Source organism: Lynx rufus, unplaced genomic scaffold (assembly GCF_022079265.1).
Source record: "Lynx rufus isolate CCGP_SWC_20201006 ecotype Redwood Valley unplaced genomic scaffold, mLynRuf1.p SCAF_12, whole genome shotgun sequence".
Classification (NCBI taxonomy): Eukaryota; Metazoa; Chordata; class Mammalia; order Carnivora; family Felidae; genus Lynx; species Lynx rufus.
The window spans coordinates 64,225,592-64,245,579 of record NW_025814826.1 but is presented as its reverse complement, the minus strand read 5'-3'; the positions used below and the strand labels follow the sequence as shown (position 1 = coordinate 64,245,579).

At 52.0% G+C, this 19,988-nt stretch overlaps 1 protein-coding gene across 1 annotated transcript in view; it reads left to right on the top strand.

The window, feature by feature from the left end:
• Nucleotides 1–19,988, top strand: part of COL22A1 (collagen type XXII alpha 1 chain) — a 260,858-nt gene that overhangs the window by 218,256 nt on the left and 22,614 nt on the right. The window contains exons 50-55 of the mRNA XM_047074226.1: nucleotides 2,162–2,215; nucleotides 7,436–7,489; nucleotides 11,923–11,976; nucleotides 15,923–15,967; nucleotides 16,626–16,679; nucleotides 18,634–18,687. Coding sequence (XP_046930182.1) covers nucleotides 2,162–2,215; nucleotides 7,436–7,489; nucleotides 11,923–11,976; nucleotides 15,923–15,967; nucleotides 16,626–16,679; nucleotides 18,634–18,687 — 315 coding nt within the window. The remainder of the gene's footprint in view (nucleotides 1–2,161; nucleotides 2,216–7,435; nucleotides 7,490–11,922; nucleotides 11,977–15,922; nucleotides 15,968–16,625; nucleotides 16,680–18,633; nucleotides 18,688–19,988) is intronic.

The following is a 19,988-nucleotide window of genomic DNA, read 5'->3' as shown; positions in this document are numbered from 1 at the left end:
CTGTGCTTGAAGCTGCCTGGGGTCCCGATATTTCACTGTATACATCAAACCGGAGTATGCTCCGAGTTTTCTTAGCATAAACAATGAGTATTGGTAGGTTAAAAAAAAAAAAAAAAGAAATTTAAAAAGCTAAATGGGACATAATAAAAAAAGATACAAACTGAAAATATTTCCATTATATTTTGAAATGAAACATATAAACCATTTGCCAATCTTTTTGACATAGAGGGAAGGCCTCACTTCGATTTTGGGTCCCCTAGTGGAGTCTCTTGTCGTTATTCTTGTAAAAAGAACATCTACCCACTTACTGTTTGCTGCTTCTTGAAAAAGTGGTTTGAGAATGTAACACCACCTGTGAAGCAATTTGAATGCAGAATCCTAGATCGTTAGGGTATTTTTTTTTCCTAATCTTTTATAGCTATCTCGTTACAGCCATCTAGATAGTGAGTCATCTTTGTAAAATAAAGTCTTAACTTAAAGATCATTCTTTTTCTTTTTCCACCTACATTTAGTTGGGTTACCTAATGAATAATTATGTAATTTCCAGGGTGCCTGGGTGGCTCAGTGGGTTAACTGTTTGACTTTGGCTCAGGTCATGATCTTGCAGTTCACAAATTCGAGCCCCGCGTCGGGCTCCATGCCGAGCGTGGAGCCTGCTTAAGATTCTCTCCTGGGGCACCTGGGTGGCTCAGTCGGTTAAGTGTCCGACTTGGGCTCAGGCCATCATCTGGTGGTTCATGAGTTCGAGCCCTGCGTCAGTCTCTGTGTGGACAACTCAGAGCCTGGAGGCTGCTTCAGATTCTATGTCTCCCTCTTTCTCTGCTCCTCCCCCACTCAAGCCCGCTCTCTCTCTCACTCGAAAATAAATAAAAAAGCATTACAAAACTGTGTAATTTCCACAGCAAAGCACAACTTGCACAATACAAACAGGATTAGGACCAAGCTGACCTCTTGTGTATCTTCAGCTCACATCATGGGGTTAAAAAAGCCCGAAATAGTAAATATTTAGTCTTCGTGGGCCACGTGGTCTCTGTCGCAAATATTCAGCACCGCTGTGATAAGATGAAGTCCGCCATGCACAGTAGGTCAACAAAAAGGTTCCACTGTGTTCTGATACAACTTTATTTGCAAAAGCAGCGAGGGCTGGAGTTTGCTAATTCCAGTAGTGGCTCCCTACTAGGGTCTTTGGAAAAACAGACCTTCAGGAAGGAATCCAGAGAGCTCCATTATCAGTATTTAAAAATCCCTAATGATGCTGAGTCTTTGTTCCAAGTTGACAAAAAAAAAAAATCCACTTTATTTATAAAATCTGTATAAATCTGAATTAAATATCAAAATATCTTCGCCTTTGGTTTTCTTCCAAGAAGCTAACATCACAAGCCTTAAGGATACCTCATTTTGTGTGGCAGGTGGATTAGAATGTAAAACCTGACATCGGCATTTTACCACTTCAAAAGAAACAGTGGCCGGAGATTATAAAGGCGTTGGGGCCTCTTAATTAGAGACACAGGTGACATAAGAACACTCATCCAGATAGAAATGATAGCATTGATGACTTCATCTGATTGAGAAGCTGTGTTTGGCAGTGATGTGTGTCTGGCGAATAAAATGGAAAATGAAGTATGAATTAAGGCGATTTGGTAAGCATAGTCTTTCAAAACACCAGCTATAAACTTGGTAGGAAGTTTAGGAGCCTCCAGACGAGGGGATGGTGACACCAAACCATCTGCTTAGCCCCAGGCCAGCTTTTTGCTTGTGTTGGATCCCGTGTGCCCAACAAGGTCAGGAGCTGTGGTCAGGAGCTGTGGTGCTGCGTGGTGAGGGTTTGGCCCTCAGGCAGTGTTGAAGATAAAGTACAGAGCTGGGGCTGGACCCAAGTCTTGTGGACCCCAAGCATCTTCTTCCCACCAGGCATTTCCATCTTCAGTCCCCCTGAGTCCATGTAACACGCTGGAAAGCTTCCCTGTGTGCACATGCACCTGCCGTGACGTGCTCCGCCCTGGGCGCCTCCCTGCTGTGGGGCAGGCAATGCCTGGCAAGCACTTCGCTTCTCACCGAAGATGCCTGCCAGCCCGTGAGGGCAGTTCTGTGTGAGATCATTTCCTTCCAGAAAAGCCAGTCTGAGAGATCTAATGGTGTTTTTGTGTCTTGCATCCTTCAGGGGAAAGAAGGTCCTCCTGGCCCCGAAGGCCCATCTGGGTTACCCGGAATCCCGGTAAGTGAGATTAAACACACACACACATACACACACACACACACACACACACACAAAATGCGACCAAAAAACCAAAAACCTGGTTTCTCTACTACAAAAATGAGCAAACCAAAACATACTGCACCACTGTTTAGGTAAGACATGGTCACTGGGGGAGTTTCGAGTATTACGGAAAATGAGAAGGAGAATCACTAACCAAAGCCAAGTTAGTACGTTTTTGGTGGGATCAGTCTTAACCTCATTCTTCTATGCAGTTTGCACTGTTGTTGTTGATTTGTGTAGATGATGTTTTTATCTCTCTCCACACACGCATATGTGTGTATCCACGGTTAAGATCTCTGTCACACACACACACACACACACACACACACGCACAACTGTGATAATGAATTATTTATGATAAAATAAACACTTCTTATTTTCCACACTGGTATTAACTGTTCATACACTCATTAAATTTTATATACACTCTACCCAACGCACATACCATAATATATATGATCATTCCTCTGTTGCCTCATAAATCTTATCGTTATTTTTTTTTAAGACTATATTAAGCTATTTTACATGCATGGCACTTTTCTATGTAATGGCCCTCAAAAGTGAGGTTCACTTGTCAGGTGTAATAATGTCTGAGGTTCTTTATTTTTTTTAATGTTTATTTTTGAGAGAGAGAGACAGAGTGAGTGGGGGAGGGCAGAGAGAGAGGGAGACAGAATCCAAAGCAGGCTCCAGGCTCTAAGCTATCAGCACAGAGCCCGACGCGGGACTCGAACTCACGAGCCATGAGATCAGGACCTGAGGCAAAGTCAGACGCTTAACCAACTGAGCCACCTAGGGTCTTGATACACACTGAGGCCCCTGAGGGTCTTGATACACACTGCCAAATTACTTTCTATGAATACTGTTCTGGACTTTTAAATTTAATATACTTCTCGATAGGGTTGAGCTCTCTAGTTAGTTAGTAAGGCTGGTCCAGAGAGATCATATGCTGCCTCCTCCATTGAGAACCCATCCCTGTGGAGTTGGTGGTCTGGACTGTGCCTGCTGCTGGGGCCTCTACTGGCCACAGCCCCCGACCCTGGCCCTGCGTACTGTGTTGTTTTATTGCAGCCACACTGGCTTCCTTTTGGTTCTTAGAATGTTCTGCATCCTCTCTTTTCCAGACCACAGGGCCTTTGCCCATGCATTTCTGTCTACCCACTATGCCTCTTCCTTACCTCTTGCACCAGCTGCTTTTGCCTTTGCTCTTTTGCATCCCATCTCAGGCATCACCCCCTGGAAGTTTTCTCTGCACCCCCTAGGCTGGGGCAGTCTCTCCTAGTCTCTTTTCCTTTCCTTGTGAGGGCCTGTCTCAGCGGTAATCACATCTTTATTTGTATAATGGTTTCATTAGTGACCCCTTCCTCCAATGTTCATTAACTTATTTGCTCATTCGGCAGACTCTACTTAGGCACCCACTGTTTGCTAGATATGGAAATCTAACAGAAAAGTCCCTGCTGATCATGGGGTTTCGCTCTAGGCTGTGGGTTCTAGAAGACCAGGCTTTGGCTTCCCACACATAGTGAACACCCAGCAAATACTACTTAAAGAAACACATGGATGAATGAACTGCTCTCTCAGAGCCCTCCCTCCTCAAGCATCTGAGAAGTGACTGCACTGGTCAAAGACACATTTCCCAGGCACCACTGTCAGCTCTCCCTGCAGCCATGTGACCCTGGGGTTAAGTAACGTGTGCAGGGCGCACAGATCTTAAAAGGTGTGCTGGGTTGAGAAACCCCTGTTGGTCTACACTGCGGCCCTGCAGCCTAGCCTGTCCTGGAAGCTGGAAGGCACTGACCGATATAATCCCAGCGATGGTGAAGCTAAGGAGAGAAAATCCTGGTCTGGCTTTTGTGCCAAGCCCTTATCGCCACAGCCCTAGCGTACTGGAGGAGAGAGGCAGGGCTTCCGGTGTTGACTTCACCATGTTCTTAATAACGTCCCCTTAGCCCCTCCACCCTGTCCTCCCTTCCAGGGGAGGGCCCTGTCTCTCAGACATAAGCCAAGCCTGGGCGCATGCTATCCCTGCAGCCTCGGGAATGGCTTCCTCTCTCTCACCCCATCCCCCACCCCAGCCACTCTGAATGCCTTTGCCTCTTCCGTATCATTCCTGTGTCAGAAACACTTCCTCTCCCTCTGCCTGGAGGATAAGAATCATCGTAGCTTCGGGGCACCTGGCTGGCTCAGTCGGTTAGGCGTCCGACTCTTGATTTCATCTCAGGTCACGATCTCATGGTTCATGAGTTCGAGCGCCGCGTCGGGCTCTCTGCTGACAACCGGGAGCCTGCTTGGGATTCTTTCTCCCTCTCTCTCTCTGTCTGCCTGTCCCCTGCTCGCTCTCTCTCTGTCTCCAAACAAACATTAAAACAAACAAACAAAAAAAGAATCCTCATAGCTTTCATGTGCACGGTGCACACCCCCTGATGGGCTCTGTGCAAAGAGCTTTCCGCACGTTATAACATATGTACCCTTTGCCGTGGACCCTCTCAGCAGCTCATGCTGAGGTCTGGACTGGACGTCATTTTCTCTGGGAGGTGCCCTGAGCCTCCCCAGGGGCTTAGGTAGAAATCTGAGCAGTGCTCCAGGAACACTCAGCCCCCTACACCATCACAACACAGATGCAGCCACACACACCCGTCCATCTCTGTCCACCTGCACCACACCCTCCCCAGCACAGCGCCAAGTGGTGCTTCCTAGATCTGGGCTGACCTAGGCCAGAATTCAAGGAACCAGACAGACCCAGCCGTGGTCCCCGCCAGTATGTGGCCTGGGGTCTCGTGGAGAAACCATTGACACAGAGCATGCTGTGCTATGTGGTAGGTAGAGGGGGGCCCAGGGGCCCATAGTGGACACCCAAGCCAGACCTGGAGGGATGTCTGTGGAGGGGACACTCGAGGCGAGTGTTCAAGGTCAAGTAGTCAAGGCTGAGAAGGACGAGAGGGGTCAGGAAGAAGGTAGAAGGAGGAACGTGTAAGAGACATGGATGTATTTACATACAGGAACTGGCTAGAAAAAATATTAAGTGTTAGGGGTGCCTGGGGGGCTCAGTCGGTTAAGCGTCCGACTTCGGCTCAGGTCATGATCTCGCAGTTCATGGGTTTGAGCCCGTGTCAGGCTCTTTGCTGACAGCTGGGAGCCTGGAGCCTGCTTCGGATTCTGCGTCTCCCTCTCTCTCTGCCCCTCCCCTGTTGCTCTCTCTCTCTAAAAAATAAACACACATTTTTTTAAAAAGAAAGACTAAGTGTTAGGAAGTGGCTTCAGCTTCTGGCCAGGGCCATGGGGGGCGCACTGTGACTTTGCTAACACTCATTGGGCACCAACGGTCGCTTCTGGGAAGGAGAGCCACAAACCTCACCATTTATTAGGCACCCCTCTGTGCCAGAAAGACCCTTCGTATTCCTCCCCCTGCAGTCGGGGAGCATCTCTTTAATTTACTGAAGGTGCAGAAGCAGGTTCAGAGACATTAAGGGGCCGCTCAGCAGGTCTGCCTGAGGCAGCTTCTCTCTCTCGGAAAGCCACCTTTCCTTCTCAGACGATTCTGTGGGCCACACACGGCCCTCCTCTGCATTTCCCCATGTGGCACTCGTGCTGCTCCCACACATCATGCCTTTGCCCCCGGGGGGTCCTCGGGGTCTCCAGCCAGAGTCTACAGGTCTCCCGCCTGGCCGCGCTTCCTCCTGTGATTGGCTTCCTCTCCCACGCACGCGTCTCTTGACCTCCCCCCGCTGCTGCATGCATGGAGAAAAGTGCTTTCTGGAAAACTCTTGATTGAAAAGAGGACCAGTATGGCCCGGCTTCCACAGCAGCCCCGCTGGTTTCCCTGGTTAACATGGTTATGCCAGGAGCAGCATTCGGAAAGGGTTATGGGTGTCCGTTGAGCATTGGACCAGCGCCCTGGATGGCCACGAAACTTAGATTCCAGTCCACGGTCGCTTCCCAAGGTGCCAGGCCACTGATGTTGAAGGCACTGATGAGGAACGATGCCCGGTGTCCTGAATGCCTACAGCAGCAGAGACAGCCCCGGTGCTGGAGCCACCTGTCGATGCTGGGTTAGTTCTGCCTCGCGGGCAGGAGCTTCCGTTCTGACCGCCTGGTAACTCTGTGGAGCACACTTGCCATCTCTTTTTAGGAGCAGGGCACTGAGGGGCTGAGGATATCAATAATTTGCCCAAGATCAGGTGCCTAGTAGTGCAAGAAGGATTCAGACCTTGCCTGGGTTGACTCAGTTTCCCTTCTGCCCTGCTGCCTGGTTGCTTTCCTTCCCCAGACCCCCACGCTCACCCCCAGTCCAGGTGGCCCAGGATTGGAACCTAAGTCTGTGTGATGTCATCGTCATTGTACAGAATTCTCTTTCCCGTTTGCAGAAACTTGAATAACGGTCTCTTAGGGAAACCTGAGGCTTCTAGTGACCTCCTTAGGGCAAGGAGGCTGGCCATGGGGAGGGAATCCCAGCTGGATCTCACGGAGAGAAACGCCAAGTGTTCAAAGCTGTTCGTAACCCACACGTAATCTGTGTTGGCTCCCTGAGCCCCTGTGTGTCCCGTGCTGCCCTGTATCTGTCCAGTGTCCCCAGTGTCTCCATCAGAAGCTGCATCCTTGGGGCGCCTGGGTGGCGCAGTCGGTTAAGCGTCCGACTTCAGCCAGGTCACGATCTCGCGGTCCGTGAGTTCGAGCCCCGCGTCGGGCTCTGGGCTGATGGCTCGGAGCCTGGAGCCTGTTTCCGATTCTGTGTCTCCCTCTCTCTCTGCCCCTCCCCCGTTCATGCTCTGTCTCTCTCTGTCCCAAAAATAAATAAACGTTGAAAAAAAAAATTTTAAAAAGAAGCTGCATCCTTGCCCACTCCTTGCTGCATTCAATCCCGGAGGCCCAGACATGATGCTCTGGTGTCCCAAGGTTGTCTTCATGACATGCCTACTAGGGGCTTCTGCAGATGAACAGAACCAAGAATGATGCCATTGCAAGTTTTTGCCTTTCCGCTCTGTGCCAGGCGCTGTGGATCGGAGATCCCAGCCAGAATTGTGGTGTTGGGAAGAAACCAGGAAGTCAAACCAGTTCTGTGTGTTCAAGTGGCCCCTTAGCTGTTCAGTGTGGCTGTAGCCCGGCACTAGGCGTGTGTCCCGAACGCAGCCTGTGTCTTCCCTCCCGGCACCTCCAGTACCAATTGGATTTCTCTTGCAGGGAGAAGAAGGCAAAGAGGGCAGAGATGGAAAACCAGGTCCCCCCGGGGAGCCGGTAAGGGACTCTCAATTTTTTACCATTTTATGCACCAAATTAGTAATGTCTCCGTTAACAGCTGCTCTTTGTGGACGAGCTACTGTGACACAGGTGCAGCAGGAGTCACTTTCTCTGTGTTACTTCATATATTTCTCCTGACAACCTTACAGGGTGCATGCTGCTGTCCCCATTTTATAGCTGAGAAAATGGAGTCTCAGGGAGGTCCGGTGATGGGCCCGAAGTCATATGATGGGCTGGTGATAGAATCAGAACTTGAGCCTGGGACTTCGGCCTGGCCTCTGCATTTTTTTTTTTTTTTTTTTACTGCCCCCTTCAGCCTCAGTCCTGTTGACACGGGAGGGGAGCTGGGGCAGGTAGACGCCGGCTGGAGTAGAAGCCTGATACCCTGGAGCCTGTTATCCCCACCGAAAACCTGAGCGTTCTGGCTAGCTCCAGGTGAAGGGAGTTCGCCCTTTCTTCAGCTTTGGTCTAGAGTTGTAGGTTTTGTTTTTTCCCCTTTTCTTTTTCTCTAACGTCACCTGCCCAGGACACACAGTGAAACAGACCGAGTGCTTGGGAGGGAGTCTCTGTGCCCAGCGGCAGTTGGCTGGAACAAAAAGTGGGCAGGGGGTTCTGCCGACCCGTATCTGTGGCCTCACTGTGGTCCTGCACAGTTGCCTGCTTCTCTTGCCCGTGGGTCAGGGCCCGTGGGGCCAGCACGTTTGTCTCCCCAGATCCTTTCCATGGCCTCAGTACTGAGGGGGAGCTGGAAGGTGTTGTCTGGGCCTCAAGACCCAGCCCTCCACACGCCCACCCATGGCAGAGCGTCAATGATGGCGTGCCCCTGCTAGTATATTACGCAGCCCCGAGGAAGGTATTCTCCAGACACTGCCGTGAGCCTTCTCTAAGACGCATGGCAACTTGGCCAGAATCGCTGGACAACCAAGCGAGGTGAGACATCAGCCATCGGCGGAAGGCACCAGCTCATCTCACTGGTAATGACGTCAGGACGTCAGTCTTCCCCAGCCGCCCTGGTTTTAAGTCCTGCTGAGGTCAGAGCTGCAGAACCCTTAGAGCCACTAAGGGGGACTACACAGAAATTTCTACAGCGAGGTTTCCAATTCCATTTAATTTGGTCATAAACTGTTACGACTTCTGCATCTTACGCGAGTTGCGGGAAGCACCTTCTTCATCATTTTTCACTGCTTGCCGGATGCCGGAACCAGAATTCACTGCTGAGAGGAAAAGAAAGCGCTTAGGGCAGCAAGCAGTGTAAATAAACAAAAGGCCCCTGCCAAGCCGCCGAAGCTGCCGAAGGCTGATGCCCAGCAGAGCAGCCCGTGGAGGGCACGTGGCAGTTAGCGGGGTGAGACTGTGGGAGGGGAGAATGGAGACCGTCACTATGTGCCCGGCTTGCGCTGCGGCACAGATGCTTTGTTACCTTTTCCACTGTGACCCCCAGAAGATCCCCATGGGGTGTGGCGTTATTATTGCCCCAGATGAGGAAACTGAGGCACAGAGAGGTTAAGCAGGGTGGCCAAGGTCACACGGCTGGTGAATGAAGCTTCTGGGACTCACCCTCCAGAGGCTGACTCCCGAGTTCAGTGCTGCAGGACAGAAAGTCAACTTTTTTTTTTTTTATGTTTATTTATTTTTGAGAAAGAGAGAGACCGAGAATGAGGGGGAGGAGGGGCAGAGAGAGAGGGAGACACAGAATCCGAAGCAGGCTCCAGGCTCTGAGCTGTCAGCACAGAGCCCAATGCGGGGCTCGAACTCATGAGCTGTGAGATCATGACCTGAGCCGAAGTCGGACGCTCAACCGACTGAGCCACCCAGGTGCCCCAGAAAGTCAACTTTTCTGCACGTATGTTATTCTGAGAGTTGTCAGGCCTCGGTCTGCATCCAGTGTGTTTATGGATTGCCTCTTCCAGTTAGGCCTGTGTCAGGCCCTGGGCCTAGACCAGTACGAGACCAAGTCTGTTCTGGGCATGCGGTGGGTAAGTCAGTCCTTGAGGAGGCAGGGAGTGGGGGCTTAGCAACTCCCAACTGGGAGCCTTCCAGAGTGTGCCAGGCGCTCACTCCGGAAGCTCAGTGTGTGGCCTTTGTGACGCCTTCTCTCTCTGAGCGGCCTGAGAAATTGGCCTGGGAATGAGCGGCACAGGATCCCATAAAAGCAGATCCAGAGACAAGGATTTACGGCAGGCGGGGCGTTTGGGAAGTGCTCCTAGGAAACACCGAGGGCATGAGGAAATGAGACTGGGAAAGATCCCCATGGGGAAAGCCACCGACATCAGGCTAGGGAGTGAGCCCCTCCAGGGGTCAGCCAGGCCAGTGTCACTGGAGACCCTCTGAGAATTTGTGAGGAGCTCACTTGGAATCCGTGCCCCCAGCCCTGCCAGCCAGTCCATCCATCCGTCTGTCGATTTCAAGCCTTTTTAAATTGAGGATTGCTCCGGGAGGCATTAACGAACACATTAACTTCCACACCTCAATGTCAGGCATGCCCGAAGGCCGTTCTGCACACAGCTCTCAGCCTGAGCAGGGACTGCTTACCAATGATGGGCGCCCCCCCTCGGGGAGCCAAGCGGATGTGGTTGGAAAGCAGCAGCATTTGCTACACTCGGTGTATTTTTTCAGGCTCCTATGTGTTAGGGACATGGGTGGACAGATAGACAGATAGTAGATAGACAGATGGGTAGATGATGGATGGATAGATATGTAGATAGATGGATAGATTGGTTAGATAGCTTATGTTCTTATATGTTAGGGACATGGATGGACAGACAGACGGCAGATAGACAGATGGGTAGATGATGGATGGATAGATATGTAGATAGATGGATAGATTGGTTAGATAGCTTATGTTCTTATATGTTAGGGACATGGATGGACAGACAGGCGGCAGATAGACAGATGGGTAGATGATGGATGGATAGATATGTAGATAGATGGATAGATTGGTTAGATAGCTTATGTTCTTATATGTTAGGGACATGGATGGACAGACAGACGGCAGATAGACAGATGGGTAGATGATGGATGGATAGATATGTAGCTAGGCAGCTTTTTGAGTTGCCTGTTGTGTCATCTTTATTAGGAGGTATTTGAGTGATAATTCTAGCGCATAATGATGTACAGAGACTCTGGAGCCAAAATACCTGGATTAGAACCCCAGCTGTGTGACCTTGAACAGATCACTTAACCTCTCTGTGCCTCAGTGTTTGGGCCGATGGAAAGCGCTCATGCTTCCCTCAACGGGTTGCAGTGAGGCCTCACTGCCAGAACACGTGAGGCACTCAGTTTGTGTCTGGCACGTGGAAGGCCCCCAGGAGTTGCTGACTGTTATGCTCGGACCAGTGATGGCCATGTCACCTGAGGGCAGCAGGTGTGGGAGCCAGGCTAGGACCGTGTACCCGCGGTCGTAAAGCCCTGGTTGGGGGGGGGGGGGTTGTGCTGAGTTTGCAACTGAGAACAGGTCCAGGGAAGGGAAGATCGAGATCACACGGCTGGACTCGAATCAGTCACACAAACCTGCCCCACCCCCTCCTCTCCAGGATTTTCCCTCCAAATCCACAGATGCGCCTCACTCTCCTTCCCCACTAATGGGCCCCATCAGATCCTCAAGGTCTCCAGGCTGTGAAAAGGAGGGGAATGTGGGGGAAGGGCATCTCCTTCTGTCTCAGCGAAGGCGGGATCAGATGCTGCCCCACCCCCCCATCAGTGGGATGTGCCCTCTCACCGGCTCCCTGCCCCTCCACACACCCCACCCCAACCACGTCACCTGGACTTCAGCTCCCAGTCTCTCGTTGCCTGTTATTTGTGGCTAGTTGTGCCCAGGGCAATGCCAGGCTGCTGGTGGTGAAGAGTTTGAATGGCCCGGGTGTCCCCACAACTTCTTGTAGTAAAGAGAAGCTGGGCCAGGGAAAAGGAGGGGTGAATGGCAGACCTTCCTGTCCGAGGCAGCTGCCGGCTGAGATGACCAGCCTTCGGGGATGTCGCACGCAGCGGGGTTCAGTCTGGCTTTGCCGTTGATGAGCTCAGTAAAGCTATGGCTTCTCTGAGCCTCAGTGTCCCCAAGTGTGACGTGCAGCAGTTGATAGCTGCCTTGAAGTGGTTCGGTGAGTGAGCACAGAGTCTTTGAGAACTCGGGTGTCTGCAGCGTTTTGCATCCAGAGCAGAGCACTTTTGAGAACGACCAGGGGCCGCTAGGAACAGTGGCTTCGGAGATGACACCCTGTGTAACCAGTACAGTCCAGGGAAAATCCAGGAGCGTGTAGCCTGGACACGTGGGGGGGGGATTGGTACGGACTGAGGTGGAATACCGTGCCGGGAAGGAGGGTTGGCAGGGGTGAGAGACTGGCCGCTGGAAACCTAACGCCGTGAAGCCCAGGTGGCCGGGAGGGAAGCTCCTTATCGTGGTGTCCCCAGGCTCTTCTCTTCTTTACTCTCAGGGCAAAACTGGAGACCCGGGTCTACCAGGACCAGAGGGAGCCCGCGGCCTGCCTGTAAGTGCCCGTGTGTGTGTGCGTGCGTGCTGTGTGTGTGTGCGCGCTGTGTGTGTGTATGTGTGTGTGCATGCGTGCACGTGCATGCTTGTTGTCCATAGTACAATGCAGCCTCAGCCGCCCGGCTCCTGTGCTGAGCCCGCCCACTCTGGATTTCCAGAAGTACCTCTCTTCCAAGGCCCTGGTGCTCCTACGTAATAAATTCAGTTCTTTCATGTATGCATGGCTGTAGGATTTATTTTCCAGATGACAACCATTGTTGCCATGTTGTTCTAAGTTTTCTTTGTTCTTAACCTGTTTACGATCATTTTAATGGGATTTCTCTGGATGATAGAACCTAAAAAGGAGTCTTAATTTTGAACACTTTCCATGGCTAAAGGTTTTTTCCCCAATTACGAAAGTAACCCATTCTCCTTGTGTGACAATGACAATGATGGTACTAATACAAAAAGAATAAGAAAAGTAATGTTTTAGAGAGTAAGATAGAGTTACTTGTAATTCTATGACACAGAGGTAAAGCTGTGTTCACATTTTTGTACATTCTTTCCAGATCTTGGGGATGTAGGTATGAATTCTGTATGAATTCTGACTTTTATTTTAAGTATGAATTCTGACGTTTATATTTATATATCAATCTATGTCTAGCTGTCAAGCTATTATACATGTAAACATACATAGATAATTTTTCTATAAAAATTAACTCTGTATTTGGGGGTTATTTTTTTTTTTGGCTAAATGTTTCACTTCTTCATAATTTCAAAATTGTTTACACAATTCCATAAATTTATTTTTAGGAAAAAAACATTATTTTTAATAAAATTCCTAAAATCCAATTATCTGGCAAGAAGTAAGAGATCAAAATGCTACTTCTATTTCCTTAATGTGTTTTTCTGTTAAAATCAATAACTCACCTGGCTAGTATTCAATAAGAAGGAACTGGAACACAAAAAGCAATTTCCTTTTTCCTAAATCTCCTTGCTTTTCACCTGATTGTCCTTTAGGAGAACAAAATCTAAGGATGGGGAATATTACTTCCTATGGTGGAATTAAAACACAGAGTTAGTGTTGGCTTTTTTTTTTAAAGGTGGTTCCTGGCTTATTGGAGGAGAAGGTCTTCCTTTTAGCCAAGGGGATCCATTTGCTGGGACCCGTGTTGGGGCAAGACGCATTTCTCAGTTGAGACTTGCAAGGAATCCTACCTCAGTGTAGGCACAGGGGTTAGAGACCCACATTCTCTGGCTGGCACAGCATAAGTCAGAGAGCAAGGCTTTGAAGAACCACACGGCCTCTAAGATGGACAAATGTGGGTTCAGCTTTCACCTTGTCACTTACTAACTTTCATCAGGAGACCTCTCTGGACTTTTGTGTCTTCTTCTATGAAATGGAGATCAGAATATCTCCCAGTTCTGTAGGGTGGTTGTGAGCATGTAATGAAGCATGTGAAATTCCCAGCCACACGCCTGGCCCCGCGGTGAGGCTCCCTCCATTGATTTTTGTCCATAATTATATGGGAAGAGAGCGTACCAGGGGCCCCAGCTCTGGGATGGCTGGATTTGGGATTCTAGTGTCTTCGAGGAAGGTGCTGGGGCCCAGGCAGGCCCTGACCCTCTCCAGGGAAAGAGAACTGGCCTGTGTTGAACAGCAGAGAACACTTGTTTATCTCTTAGGCGGTGCCGGCAGCAACTCGGCCAAAGTGAGTTCTGTCGCCATTTTACAGACGTGGAAACTGAGTCCCACTGAAGAGAAGTAGAGTAGCCGAGACCCCCGGCTCCCAAGTGGTTCTATTCCATGGTTCCTTCCAGACCTGATTCCAAAGTCGGCCTTAAGGGTCCATGAAGCCCCTTTCCATAGATTAATTCTGCAAAGCTATCTATGCCTGGCAGGTGCTTTCAGTCTTCTCATTTTGTAGGTGATGTTAGGACTCCCGAGGGCTGAGCTGACTTCTCCGAGGTACAGTGGTTGATCTGAGCCAGCTTCCTTTTTGTCCTCTGCCTCAGTCACTGACGCTTCCTGGCTGGTCACCGAGTGACAGCCCGGCTCTGGTGGCGGCACCTCGTCTAATCCTCACCACAACCCCACAGACAGGGGTCACCTCCCCAGGGATAGCCGAGGCCCCTGAGGCTCAGAGGGGGAGCCACGTGGCCAGCGGCTTAGCAGGGATGTGAAACCCACCTGGCCAGGCTCCCGGCCCCTGCGTCCCCTGCGTCCCCTGCATCTCCTGGAGCCTGAGAGCTTGCACCTGTCCCCACACCACCTGCTGCTCTGGAAGCCTTCCCCAGAGCCCCCTCTCCCAGAGGCAGGTGAGGTCACACATTCTTACCACCCAAATCTGGAGAAGCAGGGTAAAGAACATGTTCCCAGGGTAACAGCCACCACATCGGAGAGGCCGCTAGGTGGTCTCTCTTTTCGGACGGCCAGGCCCTGTGGTGGCCTTCTCCCCAGCCGGGTCTTCATTCGCTTTTTGGAACCAGGAGGTAAAATCAGGGGATAAGGTGAGAGGAGAGCATGGTGGGGTCAGCCAGGAGACATTGGCCTTGGCTCTGGACGGCCTGGTTTGGCCACAAACTGCTGCCTCCCGGAGCTGAGGGTGACAGTGGGGAGGGCGTGCTCTGCGGTCAGACAGACCTGGGCTTGGGTCATGGCTCTCCCGCTTCTACCTGTGACGGACAGGCCTGAGCCTGCTGCTTCTTATGTAAAACGGGGGAAAGACGAGCCATCTCCCAGGCCTGCCGTTACACTGCAGTGACAGGATGTGGCAGGGGCTCCACGGGGAGGGATTTCCTCCCTCTTCTCCTCTGCTACCGTCTGAGCTGCGTGCACGGGCTCTGCTCACACAGGTCCGTCGCTCTGTGCCAGCCGCCGGCTGGGGACCGGCTGGCCGGGGGCACTGGGTGCTGCAGGGGCTCAGAGCGGTGCTCTGGCCGGGATGCCCGGTGACAAAGGTACGAGGAGGGCCTCGGAGAGTGAGCGCGTGAGGTCTGAGGGAGATGGGGCTGGAGACAGGAGGCTGGTAGGGAGGAGGCCTCCAGCCAGGAGGAGTGTCCCGATGAGGAAGGGATCCGCCGGGAAGAGAGGACATGTGTGCACGGGCCTGGAGCAGGAAGGGAGTGCCTAGTGTGCAGCCTGCAGAGGACACAGAGCCTGGGACGTGGCACGGTGAGGTGGCCAGGTGGGCAGGCGCCCCTCAGGCGGGGACCGTGCCACCTGGGTGTCAGCAGGTAGGGAAAGCGCCCCGAGACCAGAGCTGGTGAGACGTCAACCCAGCGGTCAGAAGAGTGTGCACAGCAGGGACAGCGGGAGGGCCTCGGGTCTGGGCAGACCTGGATCTGAATCAGATTATTTTCTGATCCTGGGACTTTGGGCAGGTGTTTTCTCTCTCGAGCCTCGGCGTCCTCACACATGTAATGGGGTTGTTACACAACAGGCTGGTCTGGCTGTTAGAAATGATGGTGTCAGCCCTGCTAACGGCTTCCGCTTTGCTCGTAGGGCTTGACGCTCTGTAGCGGTGCATCAGGTGATCTCTGTGCAGGGAGAGCCCAGCGCTGTGGCCCAGGACAAGGCTGTTGGGGGGGGCTGGCCACAGCTGCAGGAATGAGGGAGGTGCCCTGAGACCCACCTGTAGAGTGAAGGCAGGGAAACACCTACTCCAGGGGCCAGGCACTGGGGGTGCAAGCCAGACGGGGGAACATCAGGACGATGATGCTCAGGAGGACATGGGGCGACACCCTGACTCGCTGGAGCATTTGTAGGAACCAGCCTTGCAGCTCTAGCCATGGTGCAGAGTCACCCCGTCACCCAGCATCAAGGGCCTAGCCTCTGCCTGGGGTCTAGAATGTGAGGCGTCAGGTGAACCACGGTGAGAGGGGGCACACCTGTCACCCCAGGTGCCTGCCCCCTCTTGCCTGTTCAGCCTGCCCTTTGGTGGACTAACTCCTCTTTCTTCCAGGGCTTCAAGGGACACACAGGCGACTCTGGTGCACCAGGCCCCCGGGTAAGTGGACGTCTAGCCTTGGCAGCCAGCCCAGGTGGACGTGAGCTGGTGCTTCTAGACTGAGGGCTCCTGGCCCCGCAGGCCAGCACGGCAGCTGGTCGCCCGAGAGAGGACAGCGGGCATCGTGGGAAGTGCCATGCCCGGTCTTGGTCTGGTTTTTCTAAACGTTCCTTCTGGGGGCCAGACATTGAGGTACAACCGATGGGACCAAATCAGCCCGGAATCAGGAGGCCTCTGTGGGTTGTGCTGCCCGCAAGCCATGCAGGGGGCCCAGGGCTAGCGTTCTTCCCTCTCCTTCGGATGCCCCAAACAGAAGGAACCTGGAAGGCTGGTCAGACCCCCAGCCGTGCTCCATTTAGGGACAGGAAAGCCGAGGTGTCCAATGGGTCAGCCACTGAAGAGGCAGAGTTCCCCGCCGGTGTGCCTGGCCCTTGGGCTCGGTTTTGCCTGTGGCTTAAAGAGGCACAGTGGGGCCCAGGCCCTTGCAGCTGGCCGTGCGGGCACTGCAGACCCCGGCTTCGGCCAGGACTCAGTGGGGCTCTCTCTGGTGGGCTGTGCTTCTGGGTCTTTCCGCCGCCCAGGTGCACGGAGACCAGGCGCTGGCATTCTGCATTCTCTTCCCTAACGTGGGTATTTTGTTTCCACTTCCCCCTTCTAGGGAGAGCCTGGTGCCATGGGGCCCCCTGGCCGGGAAGGGTCGCCAGGAAAAGATGTGAGTGTGGGTGTCCTGTGGGGCCCGGCTGGGCCTGTGGAAGGGGTAGAGAGAGTGGAAAGTGTGCATCCCTGAGGGCTCTGGAGGTTGGTGCCTGTGGAGGTTTGCATAGGCAGGTGCTTGAAACTGTCCAGTGATGTCTCTCACCTGCCGGCCCCTGGGGTCCTCCTTGGAGTCCTGAGGAGGCCCTGGGGTCTGGGTTTCCAGCCTCAACAGTTGGGGCCTGTGCCGCCCCGTAGCTAAGGAGGCTTTGCTGAATCGATCTTTCGTGCCTGTTAGTATCAGTGGTGGCATTTTGGGTCCGGCCTCACATGGGCTTGAATTTCAGTATCTCCCAGATTATCTCTCCAGCCCGGCTGCCCCGCAGTCTAATGAACCCACCATCATGGCCACCACTAACATGTGCTGTGTGGCATTTAAATTTTTTTTTAATGTTTATTTATTTTTTAGAGAGACAGAGTGCGAACGGGGAAGGGGCAGAGAGAGAGGGAGGCACAGAATCCGAAGCAGGCTCCAGACTCTGAGCTGCCAGCACAGAGCCCGACGCGGGGCTCGAACTCATGAACCTCAAGATCATGACCTGAGCCAAAGTCGGACACTCAGCCAACTGAGCCACCCAGGCGCCCTTCTCATGGACTTTTTGATCTTGGGATCAGGGCAGGGCAAGATATCTTTTACCCTAGTCCTACAGATAGAAAACCTGAGACCCAGAGAGGTCCAGGGACTGACTGGTGGTCGCACAGGCTGCCTGGGTGGGATCTGTCAGCTCTGCGTGCCCCTGGGGGACCAGACCTCATATGTGACACGTGGGAGGTCTGACGTGTGTGGCTGCAACTTGGCCTCCTGGGAGTGGTTATTTGCTCAGGAGCATGGGCACAGGGTCCATGTCCAAGGGGTCCAAGAGGTCCAAGGGGGTCTCATGCCCACCCTTTATATCCGTCAGGATCTGCATTTAAATCCTGGGGAAGTGCACCCCGCCCATGGCTCTTGATGTGCGTTGTCTTCTTGACTGACCTGTTCCATGAGATCATAGAGCTAGAAGGGCCTTAGAGGACCAGCCAGGCTCCCGTGTTTCTCCTCAGGAGCAGAACTGGCTTTACAAAGCCAGTCTAGTGTGAGCAGCACCCTGTCGTGCAGCTAAAAGCAGAACAGCTGCATTGACCCCGGGCGGGGCCCTCTCCCAAGCCCTGACCCCAGAGGCACCTCTCAAGGCCAAAGAGCAGCTTGAAAATCCATTCCCTCTCAGTACAACTTATAGCCAGTTGCATGGAAGGAGCTCCCCAGGCAGGAGTGTGGCTGAGCTTAGCTCCCCTGGCAGGTCAGGGAGCAGCTGGGACGGGAGCCTAGGACGCCAGACCAGGGGGCAAGTGCTTTCTCCCTCCTTCTCAACTGTAGGACTCTCTTCGTTTTAGAGCTCCATTTTCTAGAGTGTTTGAGTCTGCTCGGTAGGGAGCATGGCCGAGCTTCTGTGTTTTCATTCATAACATGGCAGAGAATGACAGCCACGCCACGAGGCTGCTTGGAAGACCAGGTGGTGGATCACCACCACGTTGCACCCTGGAAGGCACTGTGTGCACGGGCAGCGTTTTTCCTACTGTGGCAGCAGAGGCAGGAGTGAGTTCAGTCACCGTCCAGTGAGTCAGGGACAGACGTCCAAGATGGCTTCTCTTCAATGGCTGCCTCCCTTAGTTCAAAATGGCGCTAGCAGAAATCGCTGTGGGATCGGGTGGACGGTGTCTGAGCAAGTAAATAAATAAGCCAGGTTCACGCATTTACTCATCTACATGCAATGAGTTCGTCCGTGCTTGGAATCACTGGAGATTGGTGATGAAGGGTCTGAACAGCTAAGTTGGGTCTCTTGGGGAACGTGATGAAGTTTGGTCCACATTTGAAACTGTGCCTCCATTATCTGCATGCATCCACTTTGTGATAACGTGACCCCTCTCTGTTCCAGGGTGACACTGGACCCACAGGGCCACAGGGTCCCCCAGGACTAAGGGGCCCACCGGTGAGTGTTACTCTCCTCAATGTTTGCCTGTTAGCCGAGTGACATTTGGTTGGCTCATCCTGGTACAGCCCTGTGTGTTGTTTAAAATTGACAGTATTATAGGGGTGCCTGGGTGGCTCAGTTGGTTAAGTGTCTGACGTCGGCTCAGGTCATGATCTCATGGTTTGTGAGTTCGAGCCCTGTGTCAGGCTCTGTACTGACAGCTTGGAGCCTGGAGCCTGCTTTGGATTCTGTGTCTTGCTCTCTCTCTCTGCCCCTCCCCTGCTCATGCTCTGTCTGGCTCTCTCTCTCAGGAGATGAATAAATGTTAAAAACAAATGGCAGTATATCCTAGAATTTGGAAATAGCTACTGCCCTAAGCCCCACTAGTGCCCTACTACATGTACCCTAGGCTATTTTCTGGGACCTCCTGGCATGGCAGGGCCCTGTAGGACTTCCCTTAGGTCATTCTAGTGTGTGATGCATGATCTGTGTATTAGTTTTCTGGGGCTGTCGTAGCAAAGAACCACAAATTCAGTGGCTTCAACAACAAATTTATTGTCTCACAATTCTGGAGGCTAGATGTCCAAGAAATTTCCTGTCTTACTATTCCAGAAGCTAGAAGTCTAAGATCAAGATGTGGACAGGCTTGGTTGCTTCTGAGGGCTGTGAGGAAGAATCTGGTCTGTTCCCCTCACTTAGCTTCTGGAGATTTCCTGGCAAGCTCTGTTGTTCCTTGGCTTGTACAACATGACCCTGATCTCTGCCTCCGTCTTCACATGGCATTGTCCCTGCAGGCATGTCTTGATGTCCAAATGTGCCCCTTTTCTAAGAACACTAGTGGTGTTGGGTTGAGACCCACCCTGCTCCAGCATGACCTCATCAAACTAATTACATCTGCAGTGACTTTGTTTCCAAATAAGGTCCTGTGCAGAAATGGCACAGTTGTGACCCATGCTAATGATAGAAGGAATCATATAGAATCCAAATTAAAAGAAGATTCTCTTTTCACCCCACCTCTACTAGACTCCAGAGGGAACCACTGATAATAGCATTTTGTGTTTATTTTAAAATGTCTGTGCACCTATAAGCATGTAGATAGAATGCACATCTGTTACACGACACTTTATCTTTGCAGTTTGCTTCTTTGCATGGTGTATGTGTGCGTGTGTAAATTTTGGATGAGTATGGAGTAGATGAGTGAATAGCCTGTAGCATAGGTATATGTGGGCTTCCTGGGTCCCGGTTACACAGCTGGTAAGAGCTGTAGACAAGACTTAAACCCAAGACTTTCTGACACCAAATCCAATGCTCTGCACCTA